Source organism: Scleropages formosus, chromosome 22, assembly GCF_900964775.1.
Source record: "Scleropages formosus chromosome 22, fSclFor1.1, whole genome shotgun sequence".
NCBI classification, from domain to species: Eukaryota; Metazoa; Chordata; class Actinopteri; order Osteoglossiformes; family Osteoglossidae; genus Scleropages; species Scleropages formosus.
Window position 1 is genome coordinate 9,807,551 of NC_041827.1, and position 25,706 is coordinate 9,833,256.

At 45.9% G+C, this 25,706-nt stretch overlaps 1 protein-coding gene across 2 annotated transcripts in view; it reads left to right on the forward strand.

Annotated features, from left to right (window-relative positions):
* The window catches only part of plxnb1b (plexin b1b), a 61,711-nt gene that overhangs the window by 26,159 nt on the left and 9,846 nt on the right, over positions 1-25,706 (forward strand). The window contains exons 1-17 of one of the 2 annotated variants that reach the window (XM_018725579.2): positions 7,623-7,740; positions 10,960-11,047; positions 11,253-12,390; positions 14,251-14,433; positions 17,097-17,225; positions 17,388-17,488; positions 18,042-18,174; positions 18,693-18,849; positions 20,042-20,150; positions 20,849-20,957; positions 21,423-22,586; positions 23,022-23,156; positions 23,408-23,530; positions 24,660-24,753; positions 24,901-25,067; positions 25,214-25,365; positions 25,464-25,569. In XM_018725579.2, the coding sequence (XP_018581095.2) occupies positions 11,263-12,390; positions 14,251-14,433; positions 17,097-17,225; positions 17,388-17,488; positions 18,042-18,174; positions 18,693-18,849; positions 20,042-20,150; positions 20,849-20,957; positions 21,423-22,586; positions 23,022-23,156; positions 23,408-23,530; positions 24,660-24,753; positions 24,901-25,067; positions 25,214-25,365; positions 25,464-25,569 (3,990 nt within the window). In that variant the 5' untranslated portion in view covers positions 7,623-7,740; positions 10,960-11,047; positions 11,253-11,262. Of the gene's footprint in view, positions 1-7,622; positions 7,741-10,959; positions 11,048-11,252; positions 12,391-14,250; positions 14,434-17,096; positions 17,226-17,387; positions 17,489-18,041; positions 18,175-18,692; positions 18,850-20,041; positions 20,151-20,848; positions 20,958-21,422; positions 22,587-23,021; positions 23,157-23,407; positions 23,531-24,659; positions 24,754-24,900; positions 25,068-25,213; positions 25,366-25,463; positions 25,570-25,706 lie in introns of those variants that run through there. The other variant, XM_018725578.2, reaches the window with a different exon arrangement.

Here is a 25,706-nt window from a genome sequence, read left to right on the forward strand (position 1 = left end):
TTGTGATTACCTTCAAGTAAATTTTTTTTACTTAAAATGGCTAGCAAATGGAAAAAGTCAGCGTTCTGGTGGTGTTGAAAAGAAGTGGAAGACATTAGACTTAGAAATGAAAGGTAAAATTAAAGGTCTGTATGAATATTTAACATGAATAATGTGTTGGGGGAAAAAACTTAATCTGTCTACAGGGTTCCGTGTGTATATAGGAGGCAAAAAGCAGATAATGTGACAGTTAAAGAACGTGCTGAAGACCTACCATTAGGTTCATTGACTGTGGTTTGACCTAAATTCCCAGCAGTGCTGATCTCTTACACGTAGTACTTTAACCTGCGTTGTTTCAACAGAATTTCTCTGGCTGAACGAGCAAAGTGAAAGAACTGTAGATTACGTTTGGATTACAGTTTAGGTTTATGAATGGACAGCTGGTAGCATAGGGCTTAGAGCTGCTGCTTTTGGACCTAAACATCCCAGGTTTGAATTCCTCCGGCTTTAGTGCCTTTAAGCAAGGTACTTACCCTAAATTGCTCCAGTGAAATTACCCAGATTTATAAATGGGCAAATTATTGTACCTAGTTTAACATTGTAAGTTGCTTTGGAGAAAAGTGTCAAACGTTCCTGTGTTTTGTGACGATGATTAATAGACCTTTAGCATATGCGTAACGAGTGAATAAAGTAACACCGGAGTGCAGTTACACACCTTTGAGGTGAGATGTTCTAATTGTCTGGATTTTACCTGTTCTGGCACAACCAGTCAGAGGTCCGGAATGCGGATGGATAATGGTTAGGAGCTCGGGAGAAAAGAGTTAGCCCGGCGTCCAACCAGCAGGGAATCCGCAGGACGTCACAGACGAGGGTTTGCGGGAGTTCCAGGGATTGCAGGAAGGATGGTTTAAATGTGAGCTTGACGCTCGGAGGAGCGAGGAGAGAGACGGGGGTACGCGGTTGGCCTTGCTCTACAGCCTCTTTGTTTCTCTCATCGCGGAACACGCCCCGCGTTACAGAAACACTCTTTGTAAACGCATGTGCTTGTGCACATGTTGTTCAACCCCAGACTGCCCTGCTCGTGTTTATCTTTTCCTACGGTTCCCTGGGAGTTCCCAGCGAGCTGACAGAAAGCGACTTGTTTGCGGACCGCCGCTTCACAGAGGAGCACTGTGAGGTTGCCAGAGGTGATGCAAGTTTAATTATAGCTCCACCTCAATCTACAATGACCTGTCTGCTAAAGTGAAACCTTCATGGTAAAATACGTTCCCTCTCACGTTACAGCTGATTGAATAACTCCGGCCTTAGTTTCACAGCTATGTAATATCTTCATCTGAGATACCTTGCTGACCCTTGTCAAATTATTAGTTTTTTTATGGGAAATATTTGATCTGTGTGTGTGTGTGTGTGTGTGTGTGTGAGAGAAAAGAAGAAAAAAGTTTTAAAAAATTAGGTAAATATATATTTTTTTTTATAAAGGACTCTAAGGTCGGACATGGCGTCCTCTTTCGTGTTTAAGGAGTGACGCTGAATTTTATCATTTTCCCACAATGAAGTACAGTTACCAGCAGAGGTGGTACGGTCAGCCTAAAGAATTCTCTCGGGTGTCTTAAACAAGGGTAAAAACAGCAGCTTTTAGGTCACGTGCAATGTAGCCGCAGTCACTGACCGCCTACTGTGCAACTTTCAATCCCCCTGGAGCTCATTTTTTGTCCTCGGTTTGTTTTGTACGAAGTATAGTTTTCTTTTGGGCCTTGACATTCATACGGCCTCCGTTTCATATAGGTAAAACTCAGCGGAGACCAGGTTGCTCCTCAATGTGAGGATGTGTAAAAGTGACCCTTTAACCCAGGGGTGCGTGGTTCTGGTCCATAAGGGTCGCGTGGTTTGCCGCATTCTGCTCGGTCTCCGTTCTTAGTTTTCCTTATTGAAATACCAGATGAAGTAACAACAACTGTATAGTAGAAATTCTCTAGGTGCTCGTGGCCAGAGTGGGTGTTGCTCAAATGTTATTTCCTGAGTTGTTGTTGTTGTTGTTGTTGTTTCCCTTCCCTCTTCTTTAGTCTCATTTGAATGATTTCAATAAATAAATGAATTCCTAAGTAAATTTTATGAATGTTGAAACTTAAATCAGCATCCTGCCCTAAAAGTGGAAAGGCCACATACCTTAATTGTGTGGTCATAGCAAGTTCTATGTATTATTTGACATCCGTTCTTTATTTGAAAACATGTTGTTGAGTAATATGCCCGAATGTACAAATCAAATATATGTGAACATGTAAAAAATCTGTCTTGAACTATGTAAAGCCTTCGTTTCATAGTTGCCCCTCCAAATGTAAGTGCACATCCAGCATTTTTGAAATACTGTATTCGGTACAGATATGTTATGTCATGTAACATTGAAACATGTAATGTTTTCAGAATTTTTAATCACTGGGTGTGTTTGGATGCATGCTGTGATTCATGTAGTGTCTTGGGCAAGTCATGTCCTGAGTAAAACAAAGCTTACAAAGAAACAGCTACAGAAACAGGAGCGGTGAGAGCAGAATATTGATATTGAGCACTATAGCCAGCATCTCTCTTTGCCTTAAACCATCTAATGGCGTTGACAGCAGTTTAATGGAACTAGATGGGTTTGTGCTTGACAGTGGCGTCAAATGGCAGTTTTTGTTTGATTGGGAAGTGGACTTGGAGTTCTGCTGGGCTCTAAACCCTACTCTGGAGAGTGTCACCAAGACAACCAGCGCAACAAAGCGCTTTCACAGCCTGCTTTTCAAGCCCTTTCACCATCATGAAAGAGGGCTCTTCTTGAATCAGACAACATGACATGGGGGTTAATGGGTGCATGGAGTTTGTACGTTCATAAATAAACATGTTGCTTAGACTTTTAGGTACACAGGGAGATGCTGAATATCATGTAAAATCCTTCAGATATTTGCGATAGTTCTCACTCAAAACCCCACAGTTTTGAGAACTCCCGTCAAACGATCCTCGGCTCAAATTTATTCTCATCACATTTCTCCCATCTGTTTGTTCCGTTTTTTTCGGTGTCACGAATTAATGAAATGCCGAATCAGAATCCATATGCATGTCAATGGTAAATTTACAGAATCAAGTTTTTCTCTTTTCCCTTCCTGAATGTCCCTGGGAGAGTGAATGTGCTACTTGGCATGCAGTGAATTCCCTTAGTCTTCATTGATCTCCTCTCTTTCCAAATTGTCATTTTTAACCCACAGTGTCTTGGGTGAGGGAGCATGGTGGCGCAGCGGGTTTGGCCGGAGCCCACTGCGTGGTACCTCTGGGGTTCGAGCCCTGCTTCGGTTGCCTTACGGCGGACTGGTGTGCTGTCCGGGGTGCGTCCCCTCTCCCTCCAACCCTTCACCCTGTGTTACAGAGTTGGGCTCCGGTTCACTGCTCGGGACGAACGGTTCTAGACATTGTGTGTGCGTGTTAGTGTCTTGGGTATGTGATATGAACTCTTCTACTGGGCCTTTCATGAATACAGCATCATACTTCTTCCATCAGTATCTGCGAAGATTGGACATTCTTTCCAGTAGGCCTACTGAGCTCATTTTCATCCATGCCATAATCAAAGACTGTAAGCTTGTCAGAAATCTTGGCGTCTCGGCCTCCCCCTGCGGTGGCTGCTGGACTTCTCGCTCCCATCTCACCACCAGTTATTTACAGACCTCGGCATCTTTTTTCCTCTCTCGCTCTCTTTCGGTTTCTTGTATTTTCAGTATTTACTCTGTTTCAGAAGGGAATTGTACTCTTATCTTAGGGATTATTTCAGCAATTTCTTTCACACAAGTGCAGGAGCATCAATAAATATTTCTGTTTTCACTTTTAAATGGCCAGAACAAGAACCATCAAAAAAAAAAAAAAAAAAAAACCCTGGTTTTGCGCTTCAGATGTGAAGTGTAATAAGAGTGCCCTTGAAACCAGTGTAGACCCTGCTGGTATGGTAGTTGAGCAGCCATAGTGACATGAGCCTGGAGGCACCAAATACCGCAGTAAGGGATTGTTTTATCATCTCTGAATTGTGCAGTTTCTGTGGTAGTTTAGAGGTTGTATACTTTATAGGTTTATGATATTGGGACGCAAAAGGGGGAAAAAGCATACGTGAATTAGGTGCACTTTCTGCAATCCTATATTTTTGGTCAGTGACATTTGTATTGTATAATTTTTGCATTGGAGTTTATATGTATGCTTTTCATTACATTAATTCATTTAACTGATGCTTTTCTAGGGTTACAATTATTTACCCATTTATACAGCTGGGTAATTTTACTGGTGCAATTTAGGGTAAGTACCTTGCTCAAGGGTACTACAGCTGGAGGTGGAGATCGAACCTGTGACCTTTGGATCTAAAGGCAGTAGCTCTAACCACTACGTTACTGGCTGTCCCTCCAGCTATATGTGTAGCTGGATATTAAAGTGCATAAGGTTAAAACAGTTGTTGCCCTCCTGAGAGAGACCATCTGGACACACACCGAGTTTATTAACCTCCCGTCACCTCCTCTGTCAGAATTAGCAAGTATGGGGTGAAGACGGATGTGGCGTTGCTCTCCAGGAAAGTCTTTTATATGGTTGTATTCAAATACAGTACACACCATTTTGATGATGAAACCACTGCGAAAGGTATATTTTCAGCCGCCAATGTTCTGTGGGTTTCGAGTCAAGTTATGTAAATAGCTGTGGAAAACTGAAGGTCTTAATCTGAAACCATCTTGAGAGGACATTATATATAATCTGCGGACAAGCCCTGGAGACGTGTTGTCCAGCGGGGAGGCAGTCCGTAGTCATGGGACAAATGATTACCTCTCTATACTTGAAGAGCAGGTGTCATATGATGGAGCATCACTAATAAAACTTGGAAGAAATATTGCCTGTATCATCAGGGCTGTAGGGAACTTGTGCCAATTGTTGGCTCGCAACAGGCCTTCTCGGCCCGAGTTGCTGCTGCGCTACGAGGCTTCGTCACCGTCCTTCACGGCCCGGTGTCCAACGGCGCGGCCGTTCTCGTCTGCTGTAATCGCGGAACGTCCTGCTTCCTGAACGCATTCTTGGACAGAGCTCCAAGCACATCTTCCAAGCGGTCACAGCCAATGGGGGCAGAGCTGCCCCCCGTGTCTTGGAAAACACCCTGTGGAAGTCTGATCTCACTGTGTGTGTATGATTATTTATTTTTTTTTCTTTCTTTCCTTCCTTCCTTCCTTCCTTCCTTCCCCCTCTGGGTTCTGTTGCTGACCCAGAGACCATCTCCAGCCATAACTATCTGGTTTATAGGGAAGAGTGCCACCTGCTGTCACTCTGGTCCTGTCCCGCCTTTCCGTGGCAAGTAATTAGTGACTAAGCTCACTAAGGAAGTCCTCTTCGGGTCGATTGTGGGTAGTGTTAGTGCACTAGAAGTCTCACCACATTGTATGTGCTGCTTGCGTGGAACAGCCGGTAGCGTAGTGGTCAGAGCTACTGCCTTTGGATCCAAAGGTCGCTTTTCGATCCCCACCTCCGGCTGTAGTTCCCTTGAGCAAGGTACTTACCCTAATAATTGCTCCAGTAAAATTACCCAGCTCTTTAAATGGGTAAATAACTGTAACCTTAACATTGTAAGTCGCTTTGGAGAAAAGCGTCAGCTAAATGAATAAACGTATGTAGGTATATGCACGCCTCCGGGGTAACGGCGTAGGAGCAGTTCCGGGGTCTCCAGGCTCTAGTGCTCGTAGCGGGCCGTCCAAGCTCAGCCTGCGAGGCGCGGGAGAACGCAACCCCGGCTCTTTTTTCGAGCAACGCTCCGCTATGCACGCCTCCCACTATGGGAGTCTTTCTTTTCGGAATGACACGGGTTGCTGGGGGTGAGGGAAACGGTCGTGTAAATTACTGAGCTAATGACGCTTCTGGCCCGAAGCGAGGAAGTCAGGTGGGGTGAGGAGAGTTACACCCACGCCTGCTGTGGTCTACTTTGCTCATGTAATGGGCCGTGCTGGGAGTGGCACATGCAGCTGTTCGCTGCCCGAGGGGGTTACTGATGGATATTAACCTCTTCACATATCCATTACTAGCGAGTGCTGCCGCTTCCTGTTACCGGGTGCGCTCCACAGAAGACGGTGTTCGCGCACATCGAGAGGAATGCTCGAAATACATTGAGCTCGTATCGCCACAACGTAGTAAAGATGAGCTCTATCCCTTCAGCATTTTTTCTATGCATTATTACGAGTAAAGTGCGTGAACCTGTGCAGACCTGCCAGAGACACTTGAGTCGCTGAGAGTAATTGATTTTTCTTTTTGTCAACTCCATCTGTCGCACCATATCTCTTGGGCAGCTATGTTAGAACGGGTGCTGTAATAAAAAATAAACTGAGCTAAAACTGCAGTGGGATAAGTTATTGTCCAGTGTATTTTGTAATCCTTGTGTTGGATATATGTATACTGCAAATAGTGACATTATAAATAAAGGAATAATATGCCCAAAGATGGCAATATCCATTAAGATGTCAGGAACGGCATAACAGCTTCAGCTTGAAAATGTTATTGAAATATGAATAGATATTTCTCATTTTGGTGTTCGGATAATTCTGATTAATTTTAAAACGTTTTACAACTGTGACAACCAAATCCCAGCTGCACGAGCAGATGGTTGCCGTTATTGTTTACCACCATTGCTATACAAAATTAACCTAATGGTTGGTCTTCAGCATGATTTTTAAGATTTTTTTTTTTTTTTTTCCCTCCGAGCCTCTCAGCTGGCAGTCTGAGGATCCTGTGGAGAATGCAAGCCTTCCTTGGCTCTTGCCAGTGGATGGAACTGTGATATGACAAAATAACTTTGATTTTTTTTGTTAATAGGATGTATGGCTTACAGGATGGGGATGAAGGAAGTCTTGGAATCAGCGGGTTGTTGTTTGACATGTTCCAGTACTGAAAGCAAGCCTTCTGTTGTTGACATCTCTTGGATGCTTTTATGCTTCTCAAGTGGTTTCCAATCACTGATCCATCCAAGAGCCATTAGCTGCTGTTCTTGGACCTTTCATTCTTTTGCTGAAACCAGATGTGGCCATCGGGCTCCAGGGTGGCCTCTGCTCGAGCCAGGCAAAAGCACTGCGCTTTGCCAGCAGCACAAGAGGATGCCTGCTGGTTTCTTTGTAAGTCTTGCGTTCTTGGTGCCAGTTTGACATCTGCCGTGACGCTAGTTTCCCTGCATCATCAATAGTAAACAAAAAAAAAAAAACTATAGCAAAGTCCTTCCTGGAGAGAAGAGAGGGATTTTATTAGGATTTATTTTGCACTCGGTGTTCCCTGTTCTTCATTTTGGAGTGGCTATTTATAGTTCGGAACAGGACTTGTCATTGGAACTTCCTCCCGCCAAGGAGAACAGGCTGCCAGAACAGTGGACTGCTTCCAGTAGGGAGTAACTAGAGAGAGAAACACACATTATACAGAGGAGGAGGAGAAAAAAAAAAAAAGACTGCTGACTGTCAGTGTTATTTTTAATGCGAACATAGTTCTGGAAGGGAGTGAGCGCAATGATCCCCGAGTTCATCACCCAGCGAGGAATGTGTGTTCCTCCAGAGCAGCGGCTATTGTCAAAGAAGTATAAATAACCCCCCGTCAGTCAGCCAGCCAGCCGGCCAGCGGTCACGGGCCATCGCGACACCGGGAACGCGATTCGTCCGAACCCAGAGCTCCCGCAAGTGTTCTGTCCCATAGCTGTCTAGCATGAGATTGAGAGCTGAGGGAAGACTCTTTACACCCTACTCTACGGTGGGTTGTGTTTTTAACAGTGTAGTAGAGCGCACCTTCACATTCTCAGTGGTCTGGTCTTGAAGACGGTTCTCTTTTCAGTGTCCTGTTCTACTCTCCAAAGGTTTTGTTTTTTTAAAAAAAAAAAAAAAAAAAAGTGTTGGAATTTTTCTTTCCTCATAGAACCTTCCAGTTAGTTCTTCATATAGTGACCAGCTTGCGGTGCGGATTAGTTTTGTACGTTACGCCGTGGGGTGGAAAGATTAGAAGCAGCGTTATTGTCGGAAGTAATGGCTGCTTAAGAAGCTGAGGATTTTAAAGCAAAGTTTGTCGCAAGTGGAAAATGAGGGGTTGCGTCTCTGCCGGAAGCTTCTGTCTCGGATAAAGGTGTTCTTCCATCTAATAGCGCTCGGAGTGCGAGTCCTTGTCCCGCGCACAAGAACATTAGGTGTGTTTTAAGAATTTGGACTGTAATTGGAGAGCTGGGTTGTTCTTGTCTTTCGCAGTTAACCGAGTCAATTCCGAATGGACCGTTTCCAGCTTCTGTAATTAGGCTCAGTGCTCTGTTCCGCATTCTTGGTCCGTATTGTGTCTCTCTATTGCCGCTGCCAAATTAGAAACTTTTTTTTTTGGATGTGATAAGACTTCTAGTTTGACAAGAAAAAAAAAAAACCCTCAATCTATTCGTAAATTATAAAAAATAAACAGCAATAAACGGAACAGAATATGGATTGTTCCTTCAAATGGCTTCCCTCCCTCTACTTTATCTGAATGAGTGTATAGTATAGTTAGGTACAGGTGATCCCTGATTTACGATGGGGTTACTTTCCGCTTAACCCATCAGGAGTCAAAAATGCATTTAATACACCTAATACACACCTCTGTGTGACAGACTGGGAGATGTGGATCGCTGCCACTGCCCAGCATTGCGAGAGAGTATCATACTGCGTATCGCTTGCCAGGGAAAAAAATCAAAATTCGAAGTCTGGTTTCTACTGAATGTCTATCACCAGCCCACCGTCGTAAAGTCGAAAAATCGTAAGTCGGACCATCGTAAATCGGGGATCACCTGTGTGTGTGTCAAGGACTCGTGTGGCTATGGCAAGAGAACACACATTTAGCTGCTGATCATCTGCTTCTCATGAAAAGTAGAGTTGTGTGATTAACAACAAATTAGATCCCTAAATTTAATCTTAAATCCAAATTTCCACTTTGGTGACTCTCATGATCTTATAGCCATTTCTCCATGGTCATCTCTCTTTTTTTTTTTTTTTTTTTTTGTTCCTTAGTTTCCATAGCCAGGTTGTTTTACCTCTCTTACTTGACTCACCCATGGCTTATTATTCCCATTCCATCACACTGCAGAGAGCAGTGGCGCATGAACCGCCGGTTGGGTTCTTTTTCTCTGTGTGAGATCTTTGCGCGTGGTATCGCACAGTCCCTGGACCCTACCTTAGAGTGCAGTGAACGCACTCTCGCTGTAAGCTCAACTTCAGGTTCTGAAGTTCTCCGATGGCCAAAGACCATCACTGTGCATGCGCACCTTTGGCACTGACACTATGGCAGTTACGCGCTGCAGACCGTGTTTGTACATTACGTTCTGGAAGCTCCTCGTCAACCGCAAGACACCCCGGTAGTGTCGGCCGGCATGGCGTTTGCCCCTTTTTCAGCCTGCATCTGTCTGACGGGAGCCTTAAGTACCGTCTGTCTGTTGTTCCCAGCAGGCGCTGGCAGAACAGAAACGCTCAAGTTACGTGAGAAAGGGAGAAAAATGTGTAAACTGATTAGCGCATCCTTCCCCTTACTCTCCCTGTACTCTTTTATGGTGTCACTGTAAATCAACGAGGCGAAGGAATAAGATTAAAGAACAGCGATCCGGTTTAAATGTCAGCGGTAATAACAAGATCGCGGCTTCGGAAAAGAAAATTGGATTTGTTTGCTGGCCTGTCCATTAGAAATCTAGATGCAAGTGAAAGTCCAAGTCTGCCCGCTGACCAGAAGTTTACCAAGCTTAATTTTAGCTTTAGTTTTCACTGGTGTTGCAGTGTCGAGACTCGAAGGATTCGTAGCGCAATTGCTGGACAACTGTATAAGTTCGCGGCCAATTCTTAAAATGACCCGTGACCGCATTAAATACGACCCTGCAAATGCCAGCAGGTGAGAGCGAAGCCCTCGGGACCAGGGTTCGATTCCGAGAGCCTTCCCAGGGTGGCGTGCCTGCCATTCCTGTCATTGCTCCACCACATCTGGGAAGTTTTTTTTTTTTTTTTTTTTTTTTTTTTTCCTTCTCCCCAGGATGCTCCTGAGCGGCGCGGTCTCCCGGGGCAGCGAGGAGAGCCTGGTTTACAGATAGAATAGAGAACAGGACCTGCCTCATACCACAGAGCTGATTTTTTCGGTGGGGCCGCTCCATTTCCCCCTGCCTAAAAATGCAGCATCTCTTGCCACGTTTGCCTTCACGAATTTTTAATCTTCTCTTTTTGGGTCTTGCCAAAATAGCCTTTTTTTAATAGAACAACTCCGCTGATTGCTCCCGAGGGATTATTACAAGCGGAGAGGACATTAAATCAGCTTTTAAGATAACAAATGTAGGGGTGAAAGTACAGGGTTAGATAGAAGACGGGATCAACACGATAAGGCTATTAATTGTTTTTGAGATTTTAATGTGCTTTTCTGTCATTTCCAACCCCTTCCCTGACGAGCAGCGGTACAATGGGGGTCTCTCAGTTCCCCAGTGTGAAGAGCCCCAGTGTTGCTGGGAGAATAGTGTCCCTTTCAGTGCTCCAGTGCTCCCGGACGGCCTCTCTGAACTGGCCGGACTTAATCCTCCTGTGCCGGTGACTCAGAGAGGGGAGATGGAGGGTACAGTTCATTGTCGATCGTCGAGCAATGTGAAGACGTCCCTTGTGTACCGCGTCAGCTGCAGTGGACGCTTTTGGCAGGGGCTTCCGCACGCATAAGAGCATTTAGTCATGAAGAGAGGGATATAGAGCTGAATGGTGGCGTTAAGGCTGTTTGATAAAGCTTTCGGAAGCCATTCCTCCGTAGAGCTACGTGACCCGAAATCGACAAGCTATCTCAATCTTTCGGAGGAGATTATAGGATTAACTGCTGAACGATTGCTGATCTCGAGTTTCCGCACATTGCCCAAATACACGTTTAAAACGGAATGTTATTTTGACATGCAAGTACGTATTTATTTGCGTATTTGTTAACACATGACCTCTTTTCTCCACACAGGCGATCTGTCCGGGGACATATTTTGATAACACTTAACGTCACTGGAATGAGGTGAAACGCCTCTTGAACGTCTCATTGAAAACCAATGGTGAGAATCCGTTTTTGGAAAAAAGTCTCCTTTTGACTTGATCGTTCCTTTTATTTTCTTCTTTGCATCTCTGTGAACATGTGTGATTTTTACCTGTGTGTGTTTTTCCAAAGAGATTATGAACTGGATTTTCAGTGTTGCGTGTGAAACGCATACACCGAAGCTAGATGATTCACAGCAGTATCGCTTTCTGTTCCGAATTCAGATTTTTTGCTATGCCACCTGGGATGCTCCCAATCCGAGCCCTTGCTGCCACAGCGCTGCTGTCTGTCCTGTGTGACGCAGGGGACGCATGGGCCGGTGACCGCTACCCCATGTTCTCCCGCAACGATACCGTGTTTCAGCACCTGGCGCTGCACCCTGACCTCGCTGTGGGCGCGGTGTATGTCGGTGCCAAAGATCGCCTCTTCCAGCTGGACAAGGACCTGCGCTTGCTGAAGACGGAGGAAACGGGGCCCGTGACTGACAGCAAGGAGTGCTTGCCACCCATCACAGAGAGCAACTGCCCCCAGGCGCGGCGTACAAGCAACCACAACAAGCTGCTACTGGTAGACCCCTATTCCCAGGAACTCATCACCTGCGGCAGCGTCAATCAGGGCATCTGCCAGAAGCGCAGCCTGGAGTCTGTCAGCCATGTCCTCTTCTCAACCGAGAGGCCGGTGGACACTCAATATGTGGCAGCCAATGACCCCAATGTTACCACCGTGGGCCTGGTAGTGCGGTCTCGAGGTCGCCAGCCAGTGTTGTTTGTGGGAAGGGGCTATACCAGCAGCCACCCGCCCATCTCCACACGCAACCTGGCCTTTGAGCCCGTCTTCTCCTACGAGGAGACGGCAAAGCTGGCGGTGGCAGGCCGACTCTCGGAATACGACCACCACTTTGTCACGGCCTTCTCCCATCGCTCACACGTTTACTTTCTCTTTTACCGGCGAGACCTAAAGTCTCAGTCGCGAGAGTACAGGACGTACGTATCGCGCGTGTGCCTGGATGACGCCTCCTACTACTCTTATGTTGAAGTGCCCCTGGCATGCCGTTCCTCCGCAGGGAAGAACTACAACCTCCTGCAGGCTGTGGGTGTGGGCCTGCTGAGAGACCGAGGGAACAACTTTGTACAGGGGCAAGGAGGGGAGAGGGAGGTGCTACTTGGCGTGTTTGCCACCCGCATGGCTTCCTCTAACAGGCCCAGCGAAGACTCGGCACTGTGCATGTTCCACCTGGATGAGCTGGATCAGCAGATCAACTCGACGCGAGACCTGTGCTACACCCGGGACGGACGCGATGGGGGCGCCGAGGCAGCATATATTGAGTATGAAGTCAAGTCGAACTGTGCCAACCTGCCCTCGGTGAGACTGTTGTTGATATTGTTGACTAACACCCCCTCTCTATATGCGTTGCAGCTGATTCGGAAAGAAGCCTCGTCTCGCATGCTGTATTCAGGCTCAGTTAATCAGTTTTGCGACAGTGTCGGAACCTTGGGGGCAGCGAATGGTGTAATGATTAGAGTCACTGCCTCTAGACTCAAAGGTTCCAGGTTCCAGTGCCATCTGCTGCTGTAGTACCCTTGAGCAAGATACTTCCCCTGAATTGCTCCAGTAAAAAAAATTGCACAGCAGTATAATAGATGAATGATTGTAAGTCACTTTGGAGGGGAGTGGGAGCTTAAAAAAATAACGTAAAAGGCAATATTTGTATATTTACGTTCTCCGTTTTTCGTATTGCCTTCGGACTGTTCGCCTCGATGGGTTCATCTCGGTACAGAAAGAAAGAACCTTTTTAAATAGAAATGCATAGATTTAATTACCCTTTACTTTTTGTATTAAGGAGATTACCCGTCTTATGGTAATGGTGCTGTTGCCATGGAGATTAGTGCCGGAATGTCTGCGCAGGTAGATGCAGCTCCGCTCCGCGGGTGGGGCAGGGAATCGGTTTTCTGCTTAATTACACTGGTGCTCGGTGCAGGACGGTTCCCACACACCATGGGATGACAGTGGGTGTGCTGCTTCCATCAAGACCGCACCTTGGGAGCAGGACAGTAACCAGCTGGTTGCTGGGGGATTTTAAGTTCTTTTGCCGGCAGTTTATGTTTTGTATTATCCTTAATTATGAAAGATGCAGAGTAAGGTCTCGGTTTTAAACAGAGTTTAAACCAGTTCCTGGAAGTTTAAGTGTTGTTTTCTTAGGAGCTTTTCTTTCGAGGTATGTTTTTCAGTGGGTGATTATAAAATTTTGTGCAAATACATAGTGTGTTTTTTATTCTGGGCAACAACACTGCAACTTGTGTCAGACATTTGGGCAGATACACTTGATGCCTCAAATATTGCTTTTCTTGCTTAAATCTAGAGCATTAAGCTTCATTATATTAAAAACAGTAACTTCAAGCATTTGTTCGAGGCGCTGTAACGTCATTAACGGTGTAGTTTGTTTTGCAAAAAACTTGAATCACCTTATGAATTTCTTTTTATTATAAATGTAAGTGAGCTACAGTATGTCATTAAAATTCCTACTAAAACAGTTGAAAGCAATGGGGGAACTGCATTAGGAAAGACGGCAAAATAAAAAACGTATAACACCAAAGTTATTTTTGTTTCCATTAGAAATATTGATAATTTGACACCCTCACATAGGGAACTTGTCTGTGTTATTAGGGGGAACAAATTAACTGCATTATGTGACAGATGGGTACTTTTGAAACCCGATGGTAATTGTAAAGTATATGTAAAGATTGGCTATAAAAATGTCATCGCTAATGGTAGAGATGCATATTGTTTTCCTTTGGGGGCATCACGCTGTCCTTCAGCTTGCCATTGTCTGCTATATTTTTTAATTATAAGCATTTGGAGCCACAACCCAGTATGGTTTGATTAAGTCCAAAATGGTGCGGCGAAAAACATGCATAGACAGCCAAGTGTAGGTGCAATATGTTGAAAAACTGCTCACATGGCACTAGCTGAATGCCACTTGATGGCGTGTTGATGAAAAATACTAACTTAATAGGATTATATTGCACGTGACAATGAATCGAGATGAAATATTTTAAAGGCATTTCAGTATATGCTGAGTTTTGAAATGACAATTTTTTTTTTTTATGGGGGGGGGGGATGACATGAAAAATACGTTGAAATAACCGCTTGATTTTTAGAAGGCTGACGGCACCGTTTGTCCGAGGGAGTACGAAATAAGCTTTTTCATCATCCTTCTTCCAGAACACACTGGACGCCTATCCCTGTGGATCAGACCACACTCCCAGCCCGATGGCAAGTCGGGTATCGGTGGAGGCAGAGCCGATCCTGGACAGCCCGTCGGCACGTCTCACGGCCGTGGCCGTCAGCGTGAGGGCGAACCATACCATCGCCTTCTTGGGAGACTCCAAAGGAAACCTGCACAAAGTAGGCATCCTCCTCCCGATCCCATCTGTGTGTTTTCCAGCTCAAAGGCTCCCGCCGCGCGATACTGGATGGGGCCCTTCATCAAAATAGCCTCACCCTTCATTAGCATAAAACTGGTTCATCTGTGTGGCGGTTGTAAAACTAGGCAAGAAGCAAAGACGGAAGTCGTAGCAATGAAGGTGCAAAAATGGAGCATCCCAGATATTAAAAATACGTGCGTTTTCCTGCAGAACTCGGCGTGCCACGGAGGGGGTGGGTGTGTGTCTATAATCTTGGCTCAGAGTTCCTCCCTTTTATTCTGCTGCCAAGAAGCATAGTTCATAAATAGAAACAGTTATGTCTCAGACTAAGGTGTATTTATTGATTATGTAAAGACCTGGTATCTTAGTACCTTCCCAAATCGCATTGTTCCACCAACTGTTGTGATTACCTTTACTTTACCTCTTACAGCCCATTTTTGCACGCAAACACCACATTCTCTGTTTTCTTGGCCTGACTTTACTTTCAGTCATGTTTCTTGCAATGTTTTTCTTGTCTTTTGCTAATTTTCCCCCATTTTCTCCTTTCATGTTTAAGTATGAAAAATATTAGCCTTTTGCACAGCCATTGTTTTCTTAGATGTGGAATAACCTCCCCTCGTAATCAAGATTAGAACTGTTTGCATAAGTCATTCTTCTTTTCTTTCTGATTTATTAGAACAAAGTGACCTTTTTCTGGTGGTTCGACAGTGGTCCGAGGGCTTTTAATGATCTGACAGTGACTTCAGGTTAATAGGAAACATCTCGCTTACTCGCCGTCCACAGCCGTTTATCCTAAAGCGAGGTTCACGGCTGTCCGGAGCCTGCCGCAGGAGTAGAGGGTGCTAGGCCGAGCACGGTAAACCTTGTATGGGATGCCAATACATCGCAGAGGAATCTCACACTGGCACAAGAAGAACATGCAAGCTCACTACAGGTCGAGCAGACGTTGAACCTACTAAGTAGCGCAGGCCAGGTACTTTGAGACACCCATACTACCTGCTGCACTACTGTTTTACCCAGGAATCTTTTCACTCCAAATCAACATTTCTCAAACATCAAGTGGATAATCACTGCAAAAACAATACGGTTTTTAAGAGTGCAGAAAACTGCACCAAACACTCGAGACTTATACGTTCCCAAATTTTTTTTTTTTACCTAAAGGAATTCGGGCGTATCGGACCTATGGGGTGTTCCAGCTTGTGACGCTTTGTCCAGCTTATACAGGCCCTGTAGATGGATCACGACCGAGAACTGGACTGCTTTATGAAGGCAACGCTGGGAAATGCTACATGTGGAAGAGACGGGGATGCCATGTTCTTACATTTGTTAATTTGCACGAAATGGTGCTGCTTATTGGTAAATTTAAGCATCGGTGTTATTAGAGAGCGGAGGGGGGCGCTGTGGCGCAGCAGGCTTGGCCGGGTCCTGCTCTCTGGTGGGTCTGGGGTTCGAGTCCTGCAGGGGGTGCCTTGCGACGGACTGGCATCCCGTCCTGGGTGTGTCCCCTCCCCCTCCGGCCTTGCGCCCTGTGTTGCCGGGTTAGGCTCCGGTTCACCACGACCCCGGTTCCAGATTGTGTGTTAGGGGAATACATTACAGAACAAAGTAAAATTCATTAAACGCTCAGTTAAATATGTCATTGCTTTTTCACCAGAAAGCATCTACAATATAAAGACTCTTTACAGTCTTTGTTTTTATGTTGGCCATTTGGACTTGTGCTTATGCTTTGCTATTATAATCATCATCCCTGTTTTAACCACCATTATATTTTTTGGCTTGTGTGAAGCTAAAATGCGTAGCAGTAGAGTCTGGTGGTGGTAAGACTGTGGGTTGTTATGAAGATTGCCAGATGTGCTCAGCAAGTGGCTTCCAAGTTAAATGTTTGTCTTAGAAGGTTCATCCAGGAGGGACAAGAAAAAGGGCACTTTCGTGGCAAAAAGCCACCTGGGCTCCATTTCTCCACTTCAGAGGATAAACCACCATCATTGGTCTTTCAGTTGTAAATAGACAGTCTCACACTATACTCCGCTTTTTAAAACACATCCCTGTCTAAACAAACTTTTTTTTTTTTTTTTTTTTTTTTTTTTTTTAAAAAGCGTTATGTAAATATCTTATGTTGCTAAACACATTGGAAAGGGATGTAGAATTCAATATCTACAACTGCTTGTGCTAATGCAGGGTGGCTGTAATCCCAGGAGCTGAGCGGTACCGGAGCTACCCGCAGTGCCACCTGTGATCTGGAATGTTTTTTTAAAATTGAGCTACCCAAGTCCCCTGTGAATAACATAATAGTCTGATTTGGTTCCTGCTACTGGTATTAAAAAAAAAAAAAAAAAAAAAACTATATGAAATCAAGCTGTTAAAAATTGCAGGTTTCTGCTGTTGTGAATCATTTCTTGGGTTAGTAAAAATTGGTATTATTTTGACCAAGACATTTAAATTTATCCTCTGAAGCGGAGAAATTGAGCCCTTTGGAAGCCAGCGTATCACATGGATACGCGGAGATGGCGATGTTGAGTAAACTTCAGTAAAGTCGAAAGCATTTAACGGCCAAACACCCGTTTACCCCCTCGTGAAGAGCGGGTCGGAAATCTTTGCTCTGTTCTCAGAGAGGCCCGTGTTGAGGCGTGCTGCGTTTCCTAGGTCTTCCTCGGCCCCAACGGAGAAGTGGAGGAGTACGACATCATCCCCATACAGCCCGGTGCGGCCATCAGCGGCGACCTGTTCCTGGACCAGGCCGAGGAGCACCTGTTTGTAATGACCGCTTCCAGGGTGCGTGAACTCCACCCTTTGGTTGCGGAACACATTACTGACTCATCTCCCGAGCCATTTGTCTTTAGCGCACAGCATTAACACGTTGATGTCTTTATGGCTTTGGGCCAGACGCCGTGCCAGGAATGTGCTCTGAGCGTGAGGCGGTTTGTTTGGTTTTAGCTGGAGAAGAGGCCGGTGGCCGAGTGCTACGAACATCTGGACTGCCAGTCTTGTCTCTCTGCCCACGACCCTTACTGCGGCTGGTGCGTGCTGAGCGGAAGGTAAGATCTGCCTCCGCGAGAGCGCGGTTGCTGAACGTTTTCCCACGCTCTACGCGAAATGCCCGTTTGGTGAAATTCAGCTTTTATTTTTCTACTGACCGCTAGAACACGAGTACGAATTTGTTGATGAAAGTTGGATGTTACGCACCAACGTATGCGAAACCTGGATCCGGTACTCATCGGCTTTTCTAAGCAGATGAGCCCCTGCTAGATTTTAGCATTTATGAATATTATTTACCAAAGTGATACTTATTTATATAGCTGTGTGTGTTTTCCCAAAGCAGTTAGTTTATAGGTAGTACAGCACGACGCCTCTTGAGATTTAAACCCTAGAACCTGTAGGTGACGAGACTTGTTTTCTTACCTGCGACGCTTCCCGAGACCCCACCAAGATGAGTTTTTGTGTAGCTGGTGAAAATTTGAACCGCTTCGATTCTGGATGTTTTACAGCGAGTCTTCAGCTTGGTAGCTCTCTAGGTGAGCGCACATTTTACATTGTATAACCATGCGGTGTGGTCCGATTTTTGCCTTTTGACCTTCTGCTTTGTGCAAGGTGCGGCCGCCTCTCGGACTGCCCCCGCGCCCATCAGCCCGGGCAGTGGCTGTGGAGCTTCGATATGGAGCAGCAGTGCCTCACTGTGCAGACCCTGAGCCCGTCCAACATCAGCAGGGAAGAGAGGAAAAACGTAGGCGCTTCCAGGGGGGCGGGGGGGGTCCGGGGGTCCTCTTCATTGCTGCTCAGGGTAACCTCTTGCCGGACCACGGCGAAGCGAAGACGGTTTTGCTTCCTGTCCGTATGTTGAAAAACAGCCGGGGTCTACTGGCACACTCGGGCTTTCTCATCGAGTCATAAGTTTTTGTGTCTGACCAGGTGGACGTGGAGTTTTAAAAATGCTTTTGTAATGTCTAAGTGAGGTACAGATATGTATCGGGGCAGTCCGTTTCAGTTAAGCGGAAAAGAAAACGGCGTTAATAACAGAAAACGTGAAATTGCTTTGCGAGATACGGCAGTGACGCAGCGCCTGGGGGTTGGCCGCTTCCTAACTGAGCTTTATCATAAAATCAACATGTAGAAGGAGTTGGGTAATGTTCGGCACTTTTTCTCACCGATTCAATACGTCGCATATTTCCTCTCAAAACGCACCGTTGTCGGTCCTACCCAGGGTTCTTTTCACCGAGCTTCCTTTTTACTCTGTTCTTCCAGATTGTCCTGTCTGTGCCTGGTCTGCCAAGTCTGGAGGAAAAGGAAGTGTACTCCTGTTATTTTGGGGACTACGAGAGTCCTGCTGCCCTCACCGACACTGGGGTTGCCTGCTCTTCGCCTGATACAAGCAGCGTGCCGCCAATGCACCAGGGGCAAGGTATGTTTTAACACCTTCTTTCTCTGGGTTAAGTTGTAGTGACAGGAGGGATTTCTTTCGCTCATGCTCCGAAGGGAATTATGGGTCACATAAATATTATTTGACATTTTGCAAGGTTCATAAACCAGACAAAATTTTTGTTGTGTGCGTTTAAAACCGATGTAAGGATTTGTGCGTGTTTTGAGTATAGTACTCAACTTTTGTAGTTCTCTTTAATATACTAAAGCAGTAAAATTACCCTATACACACACACACACACACTGTCTATTTTAGAGGGGTGATCCATTTCTGGGTATGACTATCACCTTTTCCCATCGAAACTTTTATGAGAAAGACGCATTTAGTTAAACTACTCAAACAAAAACATTTGCCAGTCAACTAATCACTTCAGGTTGGTCTTTCAACCAGCACTGTAACTTAATCAAAGCTCTTTTTTTTTTTTTTTTTTACATTTACATTCTAATTTAAGGGTAAAGGAATTGAATATGTAATCATTTTAAGTAGCAGTTCATGGTACCAGATGGATCTTGTCAGAACCTGGTTTGACTTTAACATAAAATTCTTTTCAGTTTTTGGTTTGTTTTCTTGTTTTAATTGCTCTGTGCGTGTAAACGAATGTAAAATAATTCAACGATCGAAAAAAATAACGTACAGTGAAGTGGTCATGTGGCCGTGTTTTGTGACGTGGAATATTTGCATTCTGTTTGGAGTATTCCGTGCTTTCCTATTCTACGTTATATTTGAGAAATAGGACATTTAGGTGTCCAGCAGGAACATTCCAGCTCTTTTCTTGATGCATAATGGGAATAAAGTTGTGCTGGGCAGTTGTTATTACTAATATAGATGTGGATTTGCTTGCTGACTGATTGGAGACAAAGTTGGTGAACTACTAAAAAATTTTGCTTGACCTACAAAGCTGTAAAAATATCAGCAGTTTTGTTGGCATGATTAAACACCTTTTCAGCCAATCAGAATCAAGCCATAATCCATGTGTCCTATAATATGACAGTGTCAGCAACCACTTTTTGTCCTAGTCAAGTTGGGCAGAAAATTCACTGAAGATCCTTTGGTACTAGAGTGGCAAGAAATCTTACTTTCGGGTTCTTGCTGTAACCTGACTATTGTTTTTGACAAATTTGTGTTGGACAGTAATTTTGACAGCATTTCTGCTAAAGTTTGTGGTTTTCCACAGATTATGTCACAGTCACGCTGTCCCTGCGCTTCCTCAACGTCACTGTTGCGGCAACAGACTTCGTCTTCTATGACTGCAGTGCCGTCAAGCATCTCTCTGGAACCATGCCGTGAGCTCAGTTTAAGTGCATTATTTTATCAGTCGAAGGTTTTGTTTAAAAAAAAAAATTACTTTCAAAAGTATATACTTTAAAGTGTAACTATGTACTTGAAATATATACTTTTTATATTTTACTGGATCACATCCCCTCACCAGTGACTTGGACCCACAGCCTTCAACCATCGTGTCCTTGTCCTTTACCTCACCTTTCTCTGCTGCCTCCTTTTCTCTACCTATTTTCACTCCGTCTTCTCTCCGATCGTCAAAAGGTATCCCCCGTTCTCATCACCCAAGCAAGCCAAAGCTGATGTCATTACAGTATGCGCTGGATGGCACTAGATGGACTGAGTTGAGACATTCACCCTTTGAGTAGTTTTTTCAACATGTCGATAATGGGTGGGACCCTTTCGGCCATCCGGGCCGCTGTCCAGGCGCACTCCCTTATCTGTAATCGCGTGGTCTGCAAGGACACGTGAGCCTGCCACTTACTCAGTTATCCCTCTCTTCTTTTCTGGGGATGGTTTCAGGGCACGAAGATAAGAAGCCAGAGCAAATTCAATTAAACGATTGACCTTTCTGCTCCACTGTAGGCAGATTGGTGGGAATTTGATAAAAGGGCTTCTCTCTGGGCGGTGAGGGCAATGAGAGAGCGGGCCGTTTGCCGGAGCGTGACGTCCGATCGGGTTCTGTCGGATTTCCTTCGCACAGGTGCCGCGGATGCGTGACCAGTCGCTGGAGCTGCAACTGGTGCATTCTGCAGCACTTGTGTACGCACAAGCCCGCCTGCGAAGATGGGATCGTTATTTACAACGAGCGTGTAAGTTTGCAACAGACGCTGACGTTGAGCACCGTTCGCGCTGCTGTGGTTTGCAAGGGATGTGGTGCCGACGGGACTGATGCGATTGCTCGCTTGACGAACATCGGTTATGGCACATTTTGGTGAAAAATTTGGTTTTTGATTGGAAGAAATAAATACCGTAAACTGATGCACTAATTTGCACACAGGTAGGTAATTGCATCGAAAACTTAAATTTGGTTTGCTTCGTACTTTGATTTATTTACATTTTGTAAATAAATACTTGCCATGTGAACTAAGCAGCATTTAACATCACCATATAGTGTCCTACTGCCTGGAAGCCTTGAATGCATGTGCTGGTTACTCACTGATGAACCTAATAACTCCAGAAATCCCAAGTTTTGTTCCGGTTTTTATGTTCATTGTTTATTTTCGCTTTTTTATTTTTGTCCCAATCCCCTCCCCCCCATCTCATAAACCCGGCAGTTCAAGCTACCCACGTCAGGGCCACCCACAGTAAAAACCACATCACATGCGACAACCACAAATCTGGCTCCCACAACACTACCGCCAGCAGAGATCCCCACGACCACTATAAATACTACAGCCGCAACTACGGCGTCCGCTACAACAACCACCACCCCGACTCCAGCACCTACCACCACCACCACAACCATCACTACAACCACAACTGTATCCACAACCATGGAAATCACCACAGAGGAGCTGATGATTACTACAGTACTTCCGGCCACTACCCCAGAGCCCACCGTTGTGCCTACTGCCCCTCCAACAACACCAGCTCCCACCACTGCTGCGCCTACCACAATGACCCAAGCTACCACCATGGCCATCACCACTGAGGCCGTTGTCCATCAGGAAGAGGTGGTGACCTCAAAAGAGATCCTTGATGCTGTAAATAACAATCCTGGACAAATCCCTGCCAACCGTGAAGAAAACGGAACGGAGACAGAGTCGGTAGCTGTCGCTGGAGACGTGGAATCGCAACCTGTCGAGAGAGACGTGGAACTGTCACCTGTGGCAAGTGACGTGGAATTGACACCTGCCGCTGAAGATGTGGAATTGCCACCTGTTCTGAGCGATGTGGAGTCATCGCTGGCAGCGGGAGAAGGGGTCTCGCCACCTGTTGTGAGCGCTGCGGAATCTCTACCAGATGCGCCTGAAGCGGGTGAAGAGCAGCATCCCCCCACTGGAGACGCTGTCACTCCCGTAGCAGGGCCTCCTGTGTATCCCATTGCAGAGACGATCACCGCCTCTCCCACAAGTAACACCCAGGTGCTGGAGGACGTGCAGTCCATGGCTGAGCCCCCGACTGAAATCCCTCCCACAGTTGAGGCTCCTGCTCCCCCTCCGTCTCTGTTGGCAGACCCAGTACAGTTTGACAATGGTTTTCGCTCGCCACTGACGGAGGCCACAGCTGTGTCTCAGCCCAGCCAGGCCCCAGTGGGCGGAGGAGAGGCCCAACACAAAGAAGAGCCAAAGGCTGACAATGACACAGCCCCCTTCTCTGCAGCCACAGTGCTATCAGGTGATGGAGATGCTGAGAGTGTAGCGCAAGCCTATCCCCGCCTACTGGACTCCGATTCAGAGCCCGACTACCAGTACGACTCATATGGCTCCTTCCTGCCGGTGAGTTGGCAGCAGGCAGCGCAGACACCGCAGGGCACCAGCCTTATAGCACACTATTCAGACTCTGCTATACCTCTCTTCACCCTCCTTTCCCACTCCCAATGATCTGCTCTCATCATTATTGTTGTTGTTGTTATTATTATTGCTGATTTTTATTTCTAATGTTATTGATTATTGTTGCTTTTAAAAGGAACAAAATTTTGCTGCTACTTGACAATCCGTGGCAAGTCTATTTATTTATTTTTTTTTTTTGTGTTCTTACTATATTTCTAGTCTTAACTGTGTCTCCCATTGAAGCTTCTGTTAACACATCTGTGACAGTGTGTAAGTCATTTAAGTTGCTGCTGTTCTGGTTGAGGCCACCCCTTGCGGATGGATATGACAGAAAGGTGGCGGGATTTTTTTTAAAGGGCGCTGTGTATGTTGTGAGTGCAGGCAGGCGACAGCTTCTCTGGGGTGTGGGGTGAGTCCGCCTGCCCCTGCGTGGAGGCGGTACAAGGCTCGTCCCTGCTGCCGGTCAACGTGGACAGGAAGATCACGCTGATGGGACGCAACCTTCAGCTTTTCCAGGTAGGGATGTGGTTCGGCTGTGCGAGTGTGGGTGGGTACCAGTGCACTGCAATGACAAAGCTGGTTAGGAACAGTAAAACAGCAGCTTTAAACTTCAGTAAGACTCCTCAAATCTCAGTGGTGGATCTGAGATGATTCCTGGTAACTGACTTCTGTTTATATGCTTTCTTCTGTGTTGGTTCTTCCATTATGTGTTCTCACCTCCAACCGGTAATATAAATGCAGCTTGTGGTTTTCTCTTTTATGCCCAGGACACAGAGCTGGACTACGAATGTGTCCTGGTGATCGAGGGCCGCACGGTTGTGGTCGATTCATATGTAGAAATGGACGATACGGACTCCTCGCTCTTCTACATCACCTGCCAGCTGCATCGGGTCGGAACTTCGTCTTTACCGTGCCGACTAACTGGATGATTGTTCTAGTAGAAGTTTAATAGAAGTGCGGTGTAATAATGCTTTCCACATATTAAAATACATCCGCATTTACATTCATTCATTTGGCAGACACTTTTCTCCAAAGCGACGTACATCTCGGCAAAAATACAATTTGTGCATTACGTTAAGAGACATAGCTGCAGACATGTGATTCTTAAACTTAGTTTGTTACTTTCCACTTGATGCCCCGATGTTCATCCCTCGAGTAAGTGCATAAAATGCAGGATGGATGAAACGGCATACTGGAATACCAGAAGTGGCACCAGAAATCTGTCATTTTTGTTTGTAACTTCAAAGTCACACTTTTATTCAGTGACTAAGAGTAAAAGTGCATATATCCTTCAGGTTAAAGGTTAGGTTCTGTGAAAATGACAGAGTATAGCTATAATAAAAATAGGTTTATGAGATGTATTTTAATACTAAAGTTGAATATTTATCACATTGTTGTTAAATTGTTAGGTTCTTCTTCTTGTTAGCTGCACCACAATATCGCCGTTGTCAGCTGATTATCTTACCACCTTGTAAGCACTTTTTGCCTTCTATATACCTACACTTGTACTTTTCCTTAGGCTGAAACGTAGAATGACTAAAAATAAACACGTTCTGTCTGAAAACTCCTATTCACCTTCGTTTAGGAGACTAGCGCACACTTATCCAAAGCGACGGAGATCTCGGCAACGTTATTTGTTCACCGATTCGTCCCGGAAACATTTGCAGCTTCGGTCATTTCGTCACCGATCATCGACGCTTAGGAACCCCACGCAGAAGCTTTAAACCCCGTAGAAGCCAGTTGAATTAGACAGTCTCTCCCTCCTATTGTGTTTTGGTGCATTATACTAATGTCGATTGGCTGGGAACATTAATACAGGTGGTATTTACTCAGCAACAGGCAAATTTTGGAAAATGGAAAAATGCAAATAATAATAAAATGGAATATGTTTGCGTCATGCATTTGTAACTCGACCATCTGTGACTACTTTGATGCTGTTCGGAATATTCATACCTGTTTTGTTTCCCGTTGTGACCGTGGCAGCTAAATGAATCCGGTTCTCTGTGTTTGTATGCGTAGTATTCGTACTCCGCCTTTGTCGAGGAGTACAATGCCATGGTGTACGTGAAGAGGAGAAACGCCTTTCACGTGGACAGCTCCAAGAGCCTGTACGGTAAGCATCCGCATCCGGGCCCCCCGCCACCACCGGGACACGGCTGTCCGTTCTTTGAAAGGCGCGGCGGTAAACAAATGTCGGCCAACGCGAGAGACGTCCGTTTTGACCGATACGGCCGCGGCTCCCTCTCTTTTGTTGTCGCAGTGACGCTTTACAACTGCTCGGTGGGCCGATCGGACTGTAGCCGCTGCCACACGGCGGACCGCAAGTATGGCTGCGTGTGGTGCGGTGGGCCACGCTCCGAATGCCTCCACAGGGACTCCTGCACGGAGCGAGTGGAGCAGACCTGCCCGGCACCCCTTATCCACTTCGTGAGTTGATCGTGCTCAACTGCGCATCGCTTCTGTAAAGAAGCTTTCGGCGGTGTCACAAATAGAAGGCGTGGTTTTTGTGGCAGGCTAAACCGGAAGGTTCTTTGAACCGAAATGTTATTGCACGCGCTCTCTCGGTCCGGCAGATTGAACCTCTGTCCGGCCTGGTGGAGGGGGGCACGGCGATCACTATCTCTGGCTCCAACCTGGGGCAGAAAGCCCAGGACATCCAGCATTCTGTCACCGTGGCTGGCATCCCCTGCACGGTGATCCCTAACCGATATGAAGTCTCCTCCAGGTTTGACATTTTCTCCTTTACTGACGCTTTCTTGGTTTGGTCGATCCGTTCTCTTGCAGAGGAGTGAGTGCGGCTTCTGTGGCTTTGTCTTCCCACAGGATCGTATGTGAAACCTCAGGCAGCGGTGAAGAGAAAACCGGTCAGGTGTCTGTAGAAGTGAGCGGTGGAGCATATGGCTTTTCCAGCCAGAAGTTCAGTTACCTGGTAATGAGGAAGGAGGAGGTTGATCTGCGTTTAATTTATTTATTTAGCAGAGGCTTTTCTCCAAAGCGGCATCCAATGAATATCGCGTAGTATTTAGGCCACACCTTTTCATTCAGGTTGACTTACAATGCTACTCA